The 15,033-nt window shown below is 61.9% G+C and overlaps 2 protein-coding genes across 2 annotated transcripts; both read left to right on the top strand.

Annotated features, from left to right (window-relative positions):
- The first annotated feature begins 9,119 nt into the window (after positions 1–9,119).
- Positions 9,120–11,672, top strand: LOC121023764 (uncharacterized). The gene is made up of 3 exons (XM_040465824.1): positions 9,120–10,047; positions 10,680–10,784; positions 11,228–11,672. The coding sequence occupies exons 1-3, from the start codon at positions 9,613–9,615 to the stop codon at positions 11,666–11,668; spliced, it is 981 nt and encodes a 326-aa protein (XP_040321758.1). The 5' UTR covers positions 9,120–9,612; the 3' UTR covers positions 11,669–11,672.
- Positions 11,673–11,893: 221 nt separating this feature from the next.
- Positions 11,894–14,325, top strand: SMIM38 (small integral membrane protein 38). Its single transcript, XM_040465825.1, has one exon. The coding sequence runs from the start codon at positions 11,911–11,913 to the stop codon at positions 12,064–12,066; it is 156 nt and encodes a 51-aa protein (XP_040321759.1). The 5' UTR covers positions 11,894–11,910; the 3' UTR covers positions 12,067–14,325.
- Positions 14,326–15,033: the final 708 nt, after the last annotated feature.

Here is a 15,033-nt window from a genome sequence, read left to right on the forward strand (position 1 = left end):
GAGAGACAGAGAGTGAGCAGGGGAGGGGCAGAGAGACACAGAGAGAGAGAGAGAGAGAGAGAGAGAGAGAATCTGAAGCAGGCTCCAGTCCCTGAGCTACCAGCACAGAGCCTGATGCGGGGCTTGAACTCACAAGCCGTGAGATCATGACCTGAGCCGAAGTCAGATGCTTACCTGAGCCACCCAGGCGCCCCTCTCCTCTGCCTTCTTGTTGACATTCCATAACTGTAGGTTTCACGTTTCCGTCTATGGCTTCATTTCTCAGGTGGGGAACCCGAGCTCTAGAGGGATAAGTTATGTGTCGTAATGAGCGGCAGAGCTGAGCACGGAACCAAGCCTTCCCAATTTCCCCCGGCACCGTGTTGCTTTCCTAGGTCTGCTCTCTCCGCGTCGGGCCATTTCAAATCGCAGTCCCGCAGGGACCTGGGATGATGGCTGGTGCGTGGTTATTTCAGAGTGAGGGCGCTGCCTGCCCTCTGGCGTGTAAGCTCCTCCTGGTCAAGGATTTCTCTCGTTTTGTGTTTTCTCCCCGCAATAGCGTGGTCGTGCACGCCCACGGAGTTTCGCGGTGTCAGCTGCGCGTGAGAACGAGCCTGTATGTGAGTCTTTTAAACGCGGCCTCGACTCCCCACAATGCTCCTTAAGGTGATGGGTAGACTCCCCAGGCCCCTGATGGATTTGGGAGTCATAGCGACCCCGTGTATGGTCTTTGGCACACAATAGGCACTCAATAAATGTTTGCAGTGTGAATGAATGACCTCGGAGGCATCCACCTAGTGGGTGTCACCAATTACAACAAAACCCGATGCGGGTGCCCGGGGGGCTCAGTCGGTTGAGCGTCCGACTTCGGCTCAGGTCACCATCTCACGGTTCGTGGGTTCGAGCCCCGCGTTGGGCTCTTTGCTGAACATCTCAGAGCCTGGAGCCCGCTTCGGATTCTGCGTCTCCCTCTCTCTCTGCCCCTCCCCTGCTCATGCTCATGCTCATGCTCTGTCTCTCTCTCTCAAAAATAAAAATAAACATTAAAAAAATAACAAAACCCAGGGGACCATGGAAAGCAGGGTTGAGGCTGAGTGGGGCCATTTGAAAGTTGAATGACGTGATTTTTTGGGTCCCCCAGGATCTTGGGTCGGGATCTCGAGGGGAGGTGAAGAGAGGCCGTTGGGGCTGCTCACAAAATGCCCGGTCAGGCGACCAAGCTCGTGCTGCAGGGAAAATCACCCAGGGGTCATTTGGGGTCCAGGACGAGCGGGGGCTGGCTGTCCCAGGGCCCTTGCCGATGCTGCCCGTAACTGAGAGGGTTTCATTGTGAATGAAGATAGGACGGCCCTAGTACAGGGCCTGGTGTGGCCCGATACTCTGTTGCCGGCTCTCGGGGGCGACAAGGGGACGCCAGGCAGCCCGTGTGCAGACTCTTCCGTCTGGGGGACAGGGGCGGGCGGGGCAGGAGCACAGGGGAGGCTCTTGGCGTCCCTCAGCGGCAGGCGGTCCCGCTGAGACCTTGGGTCTGGAGCTCCCGGCGAGCTCTTCGCAGAAACAGCCGGTTTATCGGCCTGTTTTGTTTTCCAGGGTCAGGATCCCGCGAAGCACCAGAGTCGGGGCTTCTGGATTTGGGCTGGGACATTCTTGACCCTTCCCTCTCCGACCCGAACGCTTTCCGTGACCAGCAGGTGCTAAAGCCAGAGGTGTTCCGGTGGGGAAGTGCGGCCACCCAGCTCCCGAGGGGGGAGAGACCATGCTTCTTGGCTGGGAGGCCAGGAAGGCTCGGGTGGCCGTGGTGGGGGAGGGCGCCCCGACCTGGCGGAGGAGAGGCCGGGGTCCTGTTGGTTTCCCCGTGAACTTCGGGCCAGCAGATAGGTAAGAGAGAGGCTCATTCCTGCTCTGGGATCTTGCTTTGGGCCCAGCGGCCATGTGTCCCTTCCCTGGCACCTGGGGGACGGGCAGGAGGCTGTGCCATCGGCCGGGCCAACCGCTGGGGGCCTGGAGGGCTTGGGGGACCCCTGGTGGCACAGGAGCCCCGCAAAGGAGAAGGCCCATCCTTGTCGCGGGCCGTCCGCGCGTCGGGCTCTCCGTCGTGGGCGTCTCGCCAAATCCTCGAGATCGAGGTTCCTGGGCTGTGGCACCGCCGGTGGTTTGGGTGGATCAGGTCCCGTGTCTGCGAGGGTGCGAGCAGCACCCGACGCCTCTACCCGCTGGAAGCCAGTCACCAACCCCCGACGCAACGCGACGGCCAAGAACGTGTGCAGACGTCACCGGGTGCCCCTCGATGGGCGAGATCACCCCCACTGTAGAGAGGAGGGAACGGAGGCCCAAGAGAGACCAGCGACCCCCTCAGGGTTTCCCGAGCGGGCCCCGGGGAGCGTCAAATCTGCGCCCAGAGTGCGAGGGCAGGCCCCTCGGGAAGGGGTAGGAGGGTGAGCTTGACCCTGGCCTGCAGGGAAGGGAAGGGCCCAGAAGAACAGGGGGAGTCTCTCGTTGCACCACAAGTTTGCAGAAGAATCGAGGGCTTACAGCAGCAGCCAACACTGGCAGTGTCTGTGGACCAGGAATCGGGAGCGGCTTCGCTGGTGGCCAGGGGTCTCTCCGGAGGCTGCAGCTGGGGCCGGCCGGAGGCTGTGCTCCCAAGCAGCTCCCCGCGTTTGGAGGGCTGGCGGTGGGAGGAACTCAGTTCCCCACCGCACCGACCCCTCCCCGTGGCCGTGGGTGGCCGGCCTCCTGTCGGTGAGCGACCCCAGCTCGGAAATCCCACGCCAGCGTTTCCACAGTCCCCTGGGAGTTTCCAGGGCGGTCCTGTTGAGAGTGGGAGGGGGCCGCACAGGGCGCCCGAGAGCACAGGAGCCGAGGGCTGCCGGGGGCCGTCCGGGGAACTGGCTGCACCAAGCGGGGGGAGGCACCCAGGTGGGGGGGGGGGCGGCCGAGCGCGGGGGGGTGTGCCCGGGCGGCGGGAGAGCAGCCCGGTTCGTGCGGGTGACATTGCCTAGGAGGGGTGAGGCACAGAACGGCCAGACGGCGGGGGGGACCTGGACGGCTGCGCAGGGGTTTGCGCTCTGTCCCGTGGGACACGGTGGCCCGCAGACCTCGCCCCCCTCAGGCCTCACCGACTGTGGACACGGCACCACCGGCAGCTAGCTGGGGGGTCTCGGTGGGGGGGGGTGGGGTGGCTTCGTGTCTCTGACCCTCAGTTTTCTCTCCTGCAGAACGTCGGGGTTGCAAGGGTTGTGTGAAGGAAGAAGGACAGGATGTACTTGGTGGTTGTTCCAAAAGCGGAGGCAGTACGGGCTGCTCTGGGCCGGGTGTGGCGCCTCTGGACCGGCCCATCGAGGGCCTGGGGGCCGGGGCCCAGCCCAGCCAGCGGTCTCGCTGTGGTCTGGCAGGTGCCGAGTGGATGGGGAAGTGCTCCTTCCGGCCCCGCGGCCTCCTCTGCCGGCCCCTGTCCAGTATGTCCTCCAGTAGGTGGCTGGGCCTCCCCACTGCCCGCCTGCAGCTGATGCCCCCGTCTTCCCTCTGCCTTTGGGGGTGCAGCGGTGCCCAGACGCCCGCAGCCCCCGTGGCCTTCCGATGCCTTCCCTGGTCCCAGTGCCCCGACGGACTGGGGACTTCGGGGGCTCTGGGGCCGACCCGCGTTCGGGGAGAGCGGCCCAGGGCCGTGTGGGACCCCAGATGTTTGCTCGACAGGAAGGGTCACGGGGGAGACGGCTCCCCTTGCCAGGGTTATCTTAATCCCCACTTTCCTTTGCTTCTCTTCCTAGGGCCCCTTCCGCTCCTGAAACAAAGCTCAGAATAAATACCAAAAAACAGAAAACAAAGAGGCTTTAGGAGCGGGAAGCGTCGCTGGCCTCGTAACCTCTCCCATGTGACCGAAGGGGCTCCTTTCCTGATGGAGGGGAAGCCGTCCTTTGGGCCTTAGGTATCGAGGCTTAGCCGGGGCGCCCCATCGTCCCCCACCCGCGGCCACGGAGAAGCACCGATTCACTTGAAACGTTAAACCCATCATCCGGGCTTAGCCTAACCCATGTGTCATTTCAGATGATCTGGGTGAGGAATGTCAGAAATGAGGTGGGGGCTCGGTCGGGGGCCGGGGGAGAGCGAAAGTCCTCTCGGCAGGTGTCCTCCTCAGTGATGGCCGGATTTCCCATCCACTGTGGCGACTTTCGTCTCACGAAGGGTTTTGTGCGCACCCGCACTTAAGCGCGGCCTTCCCGCGGCATCCCCACGCTCCCACGTGCATTCTGGGAAAGGGGCCGGCCCTCGAGGTCTGCGATGTCTTCTCCGCACCCAGGACCGTGACTGGCTGGTGTCCAAGCCCACGGGCTGGGGGACGCAGAGAGGGGTTTGCTCCCAGGGCGGTGACTCCGCTCAGTTGGCATAGATGCTCTCGGGTCAGGGGTGCTAAAGGAGCTGGGAAGCTGGGTCAGGCCCCGTCAAGGTCACGTAGGGGCAGAAGGGGCGTTTGTGGAGACGGATTTGGGAGGAAACTTGAGGCAACGTGAGCATCATCTTCGGACAAGCTGGCGGAGCGGGAGCCAGTGGCAGAGCTTGGAGACCCCGCTCGTGGGTTCAGATTCACTTCTCTGCGCTCTCGTGTGTTACAAAGACCTCCCCGCCCCCGGGGGGTAAGTGCAAGGCCATCTGCTGAGCCTCGAGCTTTGTCTGCCCTGGGCCGGGAAAGCGCCTTGGTGCTGTGCGTCTGCCAGAGATCACTAAGGTGCCACAGGGACTGATTTTGGAGGAGGACGGTTCAGGGAGCAGGTGACTTTGCAAACAAGGGGTCCACGAATAACGAGCGTGGACTGTGCCTCAGCCTTGAAGACGGAGCCCTGGATGGGGCGGTCCTCGGGGGGCCTCTCTCAGAAGGCGGAATTAAAGCCGAAACCTGAAAGTCAAGGCGGAGACAGCCCCGGAACGCTGTCTAAAGGTCAGCACGGCGTCTTTCACCGTGTTTATTTTTTTCTCATTTGATTCTCTCCTCTCCCGCTTTGCACCTCAGAGGTTCAGCCTCTGTTCTTCGAGTGGGGACCCCAGAGGCTGTGACCGGGCGTCGTAAATTTTTACATGCCTAAGTCAAGCGGTGTTTTACGTTCCTTCCAAGGATGCGAGGCCCTAGAACGTGTCCCCTCTTCTCCGACTGACGAGCCGTCTGTCATACGTTTGACTTCTCATTTTAACCTCCCCAAGTTGGACCTGATTTTCCTTGTTTTCTACAGTGTTCTTGTTTATATTTCCCCCAGTTTCCCCCACGTATTTTGCCTGTAGTTTAAAAAATTTTTTTTGTTAATGTTTATTTTTGAAGGAGAGAGAGACAGAGTGTGAGTGGGGGGGGAGGGGCAGAGAGAGAGGGAGACCCAGAATCTGAAGCGGGACCCAGGCTCCCAGACGTCAGCACAGAGCCCCACGCGGGGCTCGAACCCACAAACCGCGAGATCATGACCCGAGCCGAAGTCGGACGCTCAACCGACAGGAGCCCCCCAGGCGCCCCTCAATGTATACTTTTAGGTGGCTGATTTACTCCAACACCCAGAACATGTGGACGTGTGCTTTCTGCTTCCCCGTTGCTGTTGAGAGGCCGGTGGAGGGTCCCCCTGTGCCCCGGACCTCAGCTCCGCCTCGCCTCTCCGGCTGCTTCCAAGACCCTCTCTTCTGCGACAGTCCTTCTTGACGTTCCGTAATTGCAGATCTGGATCCTGGCAAGCACGAGCCACGCTAACGGCCGAAGCCGCTCCCAGTCGTCCTGGGCTTGGGGCGTCGCCCGACAAACCTCCGCAAACCCCAGCGCCTGTCTTGCCTTTCGTGGCGTAGGGGACACCCCACTAGGTGACCTCTGGTCACGGCGGTGATGGCCACTCCCGCCCTCGCTCCTGCTGCGCTGCCCAGCCCCGGGAGCCTCTCCGTGTGGCCCTGCGAGGCAACTAGCTAATAGGTTCTTCTTTCAAGGCGGGACGTACCTGATTAAAGCAAAATCCAGGTACATTTTAGGCCACTTGTGTGACCTTGGACTCCGGGATGTCTGGGTCTGTGCACCGATGTGTTTCATAAGTTGTCAAGACCGCTGGGCCCCTCTCCCCTCACATTCTGGCCTTTGCCCTATTCTGTCCCCGCGACTGGACCGCTGTGGCCGTGAGTTGCGCGTCACGGGGCCGACCTGGTGCAGCAGAGGAAGCCAGGGGGCAGGCGGAAGCGGGGGGTTAGAAGAACTTGAATCGCGTTTGCCGACGGGTGCCAGCACGAGTCTCCGGAGCGGGCCGGGGGCCGGCCCGGGCTAGCCTGAGCCATCCTGCCCCTGGGATCCGATCACCGGCACCTGCTGGTGAGCACGGAGACTCCAGGAGGCACGAGGACACGAGCCCGTGGGGTGGCTGTGGGCGGTTCTCCCGTGACCCTCATTTGGTGGCACCTTCCCGTGGCTCAGTCCAACTCTGGGAGCCCACGGTGTCCTCTCGCCTGTGGCTCTCTGGCCCATGCCGAGGGCCTCACAAGCGTCTCCCTGTCCCCGGTCCCCATCCTCTGCTTCCCTTTTAAATTTACAAATAGGTAAGAGCAAGAGAACCGAGGCCCAGGAGCGCTTGGGAAACGGCTGCCATCTTTCTTCCCGCCCTACTCACTACACTTCCTTTATGTTTATTTTATTTTATTTAAAAAAAAAAAAATTTTTTTTTAACGTTTATTTATTTTTGAGACACAGAGAGACAGAGCATGAACGGGGGAGGGTCAGAGAGAGGGAGACACAGAATCGGAAGCAGGCTCCAGGCTCTGAGCTGTCAGCACAGAGCCCGACGCGGGGCTCGAACTCCCGGACCGCGAGATCGTGACCTGGCTGAAGTCGGCCGCCTAACCGACTGAGCCACCCAGGCGCCCCTCCTTTATGTTGAAAAAAAAATAATAATAATACTTGGGTCATCTCTCTCTCTCTCTTTTTTTTTTTCTTTTTTCATTTCTGGGAAAATCTTTATTTTGTGTATTTCTCAAGCATCTTGATATTCCCTGCCTCAGACGCACGGAGGATCCCTTCCTTCCAGTTTCCCCTCAGAATTCCCACTGTTTTTCTTTTGCAAAGGCCTCGGGGCGGCCAAGCACCCCCCACCCCCCTCCCCGGCCTCTCCCCCCTGCCTCCCTGTGAAGAAGAAAGGGCTGACTGAGGTCTTTAGGCAAAGCAGATACATCCCCACAGAGCCTTCAAAGGTGCCTCCCCAAAGCTGCCAAACGGTTAACTCTTTCCAAGAGCGTTGGCTGGGGCCTGTGAAAGATGTCTGGGTTCGTTGATTAAAAAAAAAGGTATTGTTTTTAGCGCTGTCATCGGTATTAACGAATGCCATCAGACGATACCAAGTATTTGCAAGGGGCTCTGGGTCCCTGCGACCTACTCGAGGCTTCGAAAAATGGAGTGATGTGGGGGGGGGGGAACCAGAGGCCCCCTGCCGGAATGGGCCTTGCCGAAGAGGCGGGCAGGATCCCTTCCCTCCCACACCCCAAAGAGTTAAGCAGAAATGGTTAATATTCCTCCCTTGGGCCCCCGCGTCCCGTATTCTAATGTATGAACTCGCATTCAGACGTGAGCCAGCCGCATATGCTTCCCGGCCGGCCTCGGCGACATCTCGCCCCCTCGCACGGCACGCGGGGTCTCCGCCGAGCCCTTCGTAAAAGCACGATTTTGTGACCAGGTAACCCTCACCTGGGCGGCACGCACGCCCAGACGCGTGGCCCCCCGGGTCCCGAGCGGGGTCCGCTTTGCCCCTTCCCGTCCGAGGGCTCGGCCCGAGGTGAGAAAGAGGGGGCAGGGTTATTAAGGATTCTGACAAGGTAGGCTGAATAAATTGTGTTTCCTTTGTGAGCCTTAATCCGGTGTTGTATTGGCTTCTCGGACATGGCTAATTTATTTGGAATTTCATTCTGTTCCTGACAGCGTCCTTGACTAGCTGTTTGATCACCTCGAGCAAAGTTACACGCCGGCTTTCAGATGTTGGAAGGGCGGTGGGGTATAACTCAGCTCAAGTGCCTTCTCCCCGGGCCCGGCTTCCTGCCTGCAGCTGGGACGTTTCAAACGGCCGGGGCCATCCCTGGTTCGGGAGACAAGGCGGCCGGCGCGGGGGTCCCCCCCCCCCCCCGCCGTGCCCCTCCAGGGAGGAGGCGGCTTTGGCCACTTGCCCCCTCCCCCAACTCGTCCCTCTGTTTGGGATTCGAATCTGCTTTTGTGGTGCAGGAGGAAAGAAAATCAATTTCCGCCCCTCTGTGAGTTCGGAACGGTGCGTTTCAGGGGAAACCCGGTTTCGAAATGCGTGTTCTGTTGGCTTGAGGGGTTTGAGACGCAGTCTTCCGGGGGCGGGGCGGGGGGGGGGAGAGGTAAACCGGCCTCAAACCGTCCCAGGGTGCTCGCGCCCGCTGCGCACCGGTCCTCGCCGTCTCCCCCGCCTTGTGTCTGTCGTGCAGAAGTGGTTGACGCTCATTCTCTCCTAACTCACGTATTTCCGTGGGGTTGGCACGTTTCCTTTTGGTGAGCGCAAGCGTGTCTTGCTTGGATACAAAGGAAAAATGATGATCTTGATCGGTCAGCCGCCAACTTGTGGCTGCTGGTTTTATACTTTGGGCGGAAGCCGGTCTCATGGACACAGGGGGCCTCCTTCCCTTTGGGCTCTTGGCCCCGGTACACAGGACACCTTCCTGCTGAGCGCCTTCTAGGTGCCAGGACGGGGGGGATCTGGTGGGAGCTCCCGGGCTAGACGCACGTCAGAGATTTCAGAGGACGTCAGCGCCGTGGTCAAAGTGGAAAACAGAATCAACCGACCGACCGAAACCAGGGTGATATGCCGGATGGACCCCGGGGGGAGAGGGGCCAGCGTCACTGACCAGCTCCTCCCCTGGAGTCCCTGAAGTCCGCTGGCCGCCTGCCGCCTTTGAGCAGTGATGTACTTCCCCTGCAAAGCAGGCTTACCCCCGGCCTTACCCGCAGACACGGGGAAGGGGCTATTGCCCCCTTTTACGGAGGAGGCAGTTGAGGCCCGGGGCATCGCAGGACGCCCTGATGAGAGCCGCCAACTGAAATGGGGCCCCCGGGGGGCTGGTTCTGGTGCTGTCACCCACAGTGAGAGCTGGTCTGGGTGGGGGGGTGGGGGGCGGACTGGGCCACGCCTCCATCCCAGACACCCCCCCCCCCGGGCTGGGGTCGCCCCTGCTCAGCTCTATGCGTCGTGGGAAACTCTGACTCCCTTTAAGGGGGACACTCGTCATCTTTGTCATGGGTTGTGTTCAGGGGGAGGGCAGGAGGGAAGGGGGAAGCCGGGAAGATGTCCCAAGTTCACGGTGATCTGGAACGGAATTCTGGGGCCTGTTTTGACCTTTGGGTTTGTCCTGATCTGCAGGGGAGCTGGGCGCCCCCAGTCGGTCCTGGGTCGCGGTGCTGGGCGGCCCCCACAGCATGTTCCCTAGAGGAGTAAAGAGCTACTGAAGCTAGGGGTCGGGGGCACAGAGGTGGGTAAAAGGTCCCAGAGACCAGGGTGCAGCCCCGACCGTGCCCCAAGCCCATCACCTCTGCTAGCTGTAAGATGAGTAGAGTGGGGAGCACGCGGTGCCCACCCCACGGGACACGGTGGGAACTGCGTGACATCAGAACTGGCCTGTCTGATGCACTTTCTCATCGCCGAAATATTTTCTCTTTCTGGGCGACGGCCACCTTATCCATCTAGGGTCTGCTGCACCTGCTGTGTGTCACGTACACCCTTCTTGGGAGAAGTCAGCGGGGGGCACAGCCGTGACACTGTCCGGGGGCTGGGGACATTCACTTCCTCTCCCGAAGGGCGTGCTGACCTTGGCCTCGCTGACTCTGGGGCCCGGGGGCATCTGAGCAGGATCTGGGAGGCCTCCGTGATCCCAGAGCTTCTGGGTGTGTGGATGCCACGTGACCGGGACGCTGTTGACTCTGCGGGTCCCATGGTGTGCTTGGCAAACAGAGGGATTTACCCAAGGCCACCCTGTCCCCACCTGCCAGGTCGGGAGCTGGCGTGCGCTCGGTGCCTTGGGTTCACCCAGAACACCCACCTGGAGACGCTGACCGCGCAGGTGAGCAAAATGCCTGCTCAGGAACCGGTCCCTTCTCCCTCCCCGCGTTCATGGCTGCTTCCCCCTGGGACCTCGCCCCAGATGCAGACGGGTGTGTCCAGGCAGGTGGCTCCTGAACACCCCTGAGGACTTTCTGCAACATTCTGGAAGCCCTTGCCAAGTGGCCACGTCTTCCAGAATGCCCTGTGTGCTTCCTGCCTCCATGCTGGGCTCCTGCTAAGTTCTCACGTAGGTTTGAAGCCACGTCCGTACCTCTGCGACAGTCGGGGTCAGCAAATGTGCCGGGTCACCTGGCCAGGTCCGCTGGTGTCCGCTCGCTCTGTGGACAGAGGCAGAGAAAGTCATTTGCCACCCAGAGAGCAAAGTAGGGCACGGTGCCCTTTCACCGGGGCTGATACCGGAGCCAGTGGGGGGTGAGCGCTGAGCGAGGGCACCGGTGGGGCTCATCCTGGGACTGGCCCGTGGTGAGCACGGGACACACGTTCGCTTGGCTTCTCATTGAGGAAAACCACAGGTGAGGGCTGCCTCCCTACCCCACTGCCCATTTTAGGCTGTGCTCCTTGTCAGAGCCTTTGCATTTACTCCTTAGAACCTTCTGGGAGGGCTGGAAGGAGCACATTCTTATTTTGCAGATAAAGAAGAAATTCAGGAAGGGGCGTCAGGTGGCCGGCAGTCCCGGAGGCCCCCGAGCCTTCTCCCTGACCAGGAACCTGAGGGGGGACTGCACGCTTTCTGGGGTGAGTACGTGCTGGGCCCCCCAGGACGAGCTCTCAGCGACCTCGGCTCCTGCCGCCGGGCCCTCTGAGCTCCAGGTGGGGCCCTGTTGCCTTATGAGACCATAGGGTCTGAGGAGGTGCCCACACTGTCTCTTCCCCCAGGCAGAGCTTGGCTGGGGAAGGTCCGAGGTGGGGGGTGGGCAGGGGGTGCAGGGGTGCGGGGCTGTGGGTGCCTGGGTGCGTGCACATCTGGGCTTGTGTGTGTGTGTGGCAGGCAGATAACGGCAGGTGGAGGCTGTCCCTTCGGTGATGGTGTGGGGACATTTCTCGGGGCATCCTCTCTGGCGGCGGGAGGGCCGTCGGGGATCTGGAGCCCGGGCACCCAGCAGCGTGCTGGTCCCCTGACCCGCACTCAACGCTCCCTTCGGGTCAGGCCCCAGCCACCTGCCTCACTTTCCCTCCAGGGGTCGGTGCCCAGACAGGCTGAGGCTCCAGGTCAGCCGCGAGCCCGCTGGATCAAGGCCGAGGGTCACGGTGAGGGTGAGAAGGGACCCGCCGGGTGGAGGTGGGAGGGAGAGGGGCAGCTCGGCCAGGGCCTCCGCAGGGGGAGCGGGGAGCGAGCAGGTCTGTCCCGCCGCACGCAGGTGGCAGCGCGCGGGTGCGCCGACCCCCACGGACCCCCTCGCGGGCGGAGGGGGGGAAGGGGGGTCCTCTCGCGTCCCCTCCCCTTCCCCGCGTCCCCTTCCCCGCGCCACGCCCCCCCCCCCTGCCGCCGAGCGATAGCTAATTGGGCAGAGAAAGGGCCCGATTGTCTGCGCGCCGGAAGCGCGGGCGTGGGCGGCTGGAAGCGCCGAGAAGGTGGCCGGCCTCGCCCGGCAGCTGCCGCCGGAGCCGCCCGGGGGTGACGTCAGCGCTGGCGAGCGGGGAGCCCGGCGGAGAGGGGGGCGCTCGCGGCCTCGCCACAATGCGACCATTGTGGGCCCGTGAATGCGGCCGAGCCTCTTGACCGGGGAGGCCGCGAGCCTCGCGCTCTGGCCTGTCACTCGCCGCCGGGGAGGCCCGGGCTCCGATCAGGGGGGAGCAGGGGAGCAGGCCCCTCCCCCCCCAGGCACAGCCCGCACCCCAGGGGGGGCCCCCCACCTTCGGCATGGCCTCCTGGTGGGAGGGAAGCACGGGCCCTGACCCGCTCCTGGTCCTGCTGGTCATTGTCCTGTTAGCCCGTTTCATTCTCTGGTCCTGCCTCGGGACCTACATAGACTATAAGTTGGCCCGGCGGTACCCCCAGAAGCCCAAGGAGGACTAGGGCCTCTGCCTGCTGGGGACTCTGAGCGTCACCCTCCCTGCCAGCCCCTCCAGGAGGGCGCTGCCCCAGAGGCGTCCTCTCCTGAGCCGACGGCGTGCGGGGAGGGCCAGGCCACCGACCCCCGGCTCCTACCCGCAGGGCAGAGATGGACCGTGGCGCCCCACCCACTGGCCCTGAGCTGTCCTGGTCACCAGCCCTTCCCATGTCGGGACCGAGGGGCCACCACGGCCTGTCTGCCCGTCGGTCAGGGTCTGGGGTCCGCAGCTGGAGGGAGCGATCGTGGGGGGCGCGGTCCGCTCTGCCTCCACGTCTTTGTAAGTATGTTTGCGGGAGGAGGAGGGGATGAGCCACAGGGGCTGGGGTGGGAGCCGAGGGGACAGACGTGGCCACGTCACGAGCCAGCCCTGCCACCCAATGCTGCCTTGCCCCTCGGCTTCCTCCTGCCCCCCGGAGGGATAATAGTAAGTTCAGACGGCTGCCTTGGTTTCCCCAGAGCAGACCCCCAGAGGGTCTCAGGACAGGCTTGACACCTGAGTGCGAGTCCGGCTCTGGTTGGCCGCGGGGAAGGAAATCTCTGTCTCTAAAATGGGCGCAATAATCCCTCCCTCCTCAGAAGGGAACGAGGAGGGTTGGACGAGGGGCGGGGCGGCAGCCCCCCCAGCCTGCACCCTGCTGGACTCGTGGAGGACAGTGCAGGAGAGAAACCAGGGACCCAGAGAGTGCCTCTCTCCCTCGGTGCTTGGAAGCGTGTGGCTGAGACGCGCCTCAGAAGGCGGGCAGGCGGGAGGGTTGACTCGGGCCCCAGGAGCCGGCGCCTGCCGTCACACCCCGCCTCGGAGCGGCACCCGGTGGCTCTGAGGTTCTCGACCTGGTGGCTCCTTCTGAGCACCCTGCGGATTTTAGCACACACGATGGCCGGGCTCCCCAGACGGAGAAGCGGGGGCAGGGACAAGATGTCCTTGGGAGGCTGGCGCCTGGCTGCACAGGACCGGGGACACCTCCTGTCAGAGCAGAGTCTCAGGGAGCTGGTGTTGCTGCCCGGGCGAGCAGACCCGGCGCCACCCGTCTTGCCTTGCGGCGTCCGGGCAGAGGGACCGCAGGCCCGAGCCCGGGGAGCGGCGGGACCCGATGAACTCACCGGCACCGAGGAGATCTTGATTTGCTCCCGAAGGACCTGCCGTGCTCCAGGCAACCTCAGGGCCCGGGGAGCCGGTTGGCGGGAGCGGGGACCTTCTGGGGGCGGGGCTGACCCACACGAGAGATTTTGATGGGGGGGTGTCTGGGGGCGGATGGCCGATGAGGCTCTTTTCTTCTGGATGACGGTCCAGAGAGTCTGCGCGGTGGTGGTGGTGGTGGTGGTGGGAGGGGCTTGGTTGATTCATCAGGGGCCGGAGGGCGGCTGTCCTGGGGGGTTGTGGGAGCAACAGAACTCACGCCCCCACCGCGTCCAGAACCTGGCGGTAGGGGTCAGGGGAGGAGGTGTTCTCGTTGCCCTGAAGGAAACCGGCGTTCAGTGCCCTTTTAAAATCACGCGTGATTTTACCGGTCTCTTTAAGAAGAACCACGTTGTGTTCTCAGGATCGGGTAGCAAAGGAGGGCGGGTGGCCATTCATTCCGGTTCGCCTGGGCCGGACCCAGGTTTAAAACGGGACGTTCCCCGTCCCGGGAGACCTCTCTACCTCGCGCATAGCAGGCCCCGCCCCCACCCGAGGGAGGAAAAGTCCCTGCACACAGCGTGTTGACGGGACCAGTTGCAGACTTGCGTGTAATCTGCGTGCAGCCTGCGTGTGCACACGGGTGCGTGTGATGGCGCTTCGGCCCGTACTTGAGGTGCGCCGTTTGGTCCAGTGAGCCAGGATGCTGGGGCTCTCACCGCCGCCCCTGCTGTTGGGGTGGCCTGGCAGAGGGGACAGAAGCCAGAGGCTCCTGCCAACGTGGGACCGTGCAAGAAAACCAGATTCTGCCAGGGCTGTTTGAGCCCCTTTGGAGTTACACTGGTCGGTACCTTTCTTCCCCCCGCCGCCGAAGCCAGTGTGCGTTGTGTCTTGATTCACAACGGATACGTTCTGCTGGGCGCGGGTCTCTGCAGCGATGCACCAGGCCGGCCATCTACAGCCTTATGACGCCTGCCCGGCTCAGAACAGGCACTCGAGCCGCGGCGTCTGAGTGAATGACAGGATGTGCCCTGGCCTGATATCAGGCAGCAGCCACACCTAGCTGCAAGTGACAGACGAGTAAACAGTGACTTAAACAAGAGAAGCCTTTTGTTCCCCTTTCATGTTTATTTTCTTGTGTAGCAAGAGGTCTGGCACTTGGGATTCCCGGACCGGGGTATGGCAGCCCCATGATATTATCACGGGCTCAGATCCTTCCATATTTCTGCTCTCACGTGCAGCTTCGGTCTTCATGGTCACAAAAAGGCTGCTGCTACTCCAGGCATCCTGAGTGACGTTCCAGGCAGGAAGAGAAAAAAGGGTGATAGAGAGGGAGAGGCAATTCTCTGACACCTAAAACCCTTAGGTTTATATCTCATAAACCAGAGTCATGTCACATGACACCCCTACATGCAGGGGCGGCTGAGAAGTGGAGTTTGTTAGCGGGGCTCATTGCCACCCTAGATCATGTGAGGATTCTATTATAAAGGAAGGCTACATAGGGGCTTCTGGGTGGCTCAGTCGGTTAAGCCTCTGACTTCGGCTCAGGTCATGATCTCACGGTTCGTGACTTTGAGCCCCGCATCGGGCTCTGAGCTGTCAGCCCAGAGCCCGGAGCCTGCTTCCGATTCTGTGTCTCCTTCTCTCTCTGTCCCTCCCCTGCTCATGCTCTGTCTCTCTCTGTCTCAAAAATAAATAAAACATTAAAAAAATTAAATAAAGGAAGGCTACGTGGATATTAGACGGGCAACTGGCCGTGTCTGCCACTGACCCTTTGCCCTTTGTTGCAATTGTCCTCATTTGGGACACGAAA

Source organism: Herpailurus yagouaroundi, unplaced genomic scaffold (genome assembly GCF_014898765.1).
Source record: "Herpailurus yagouaroundi ecotype Mexico unplaced genomic scaffold, PumYag 569, whole genome shotgun sequence".
Lineage (NCBI taxonomy): Eukaryota > Metazoa > Chordata > Mammalia > Carnivora > Felidae > Herpailurus > Herpailurus yagouaroundi.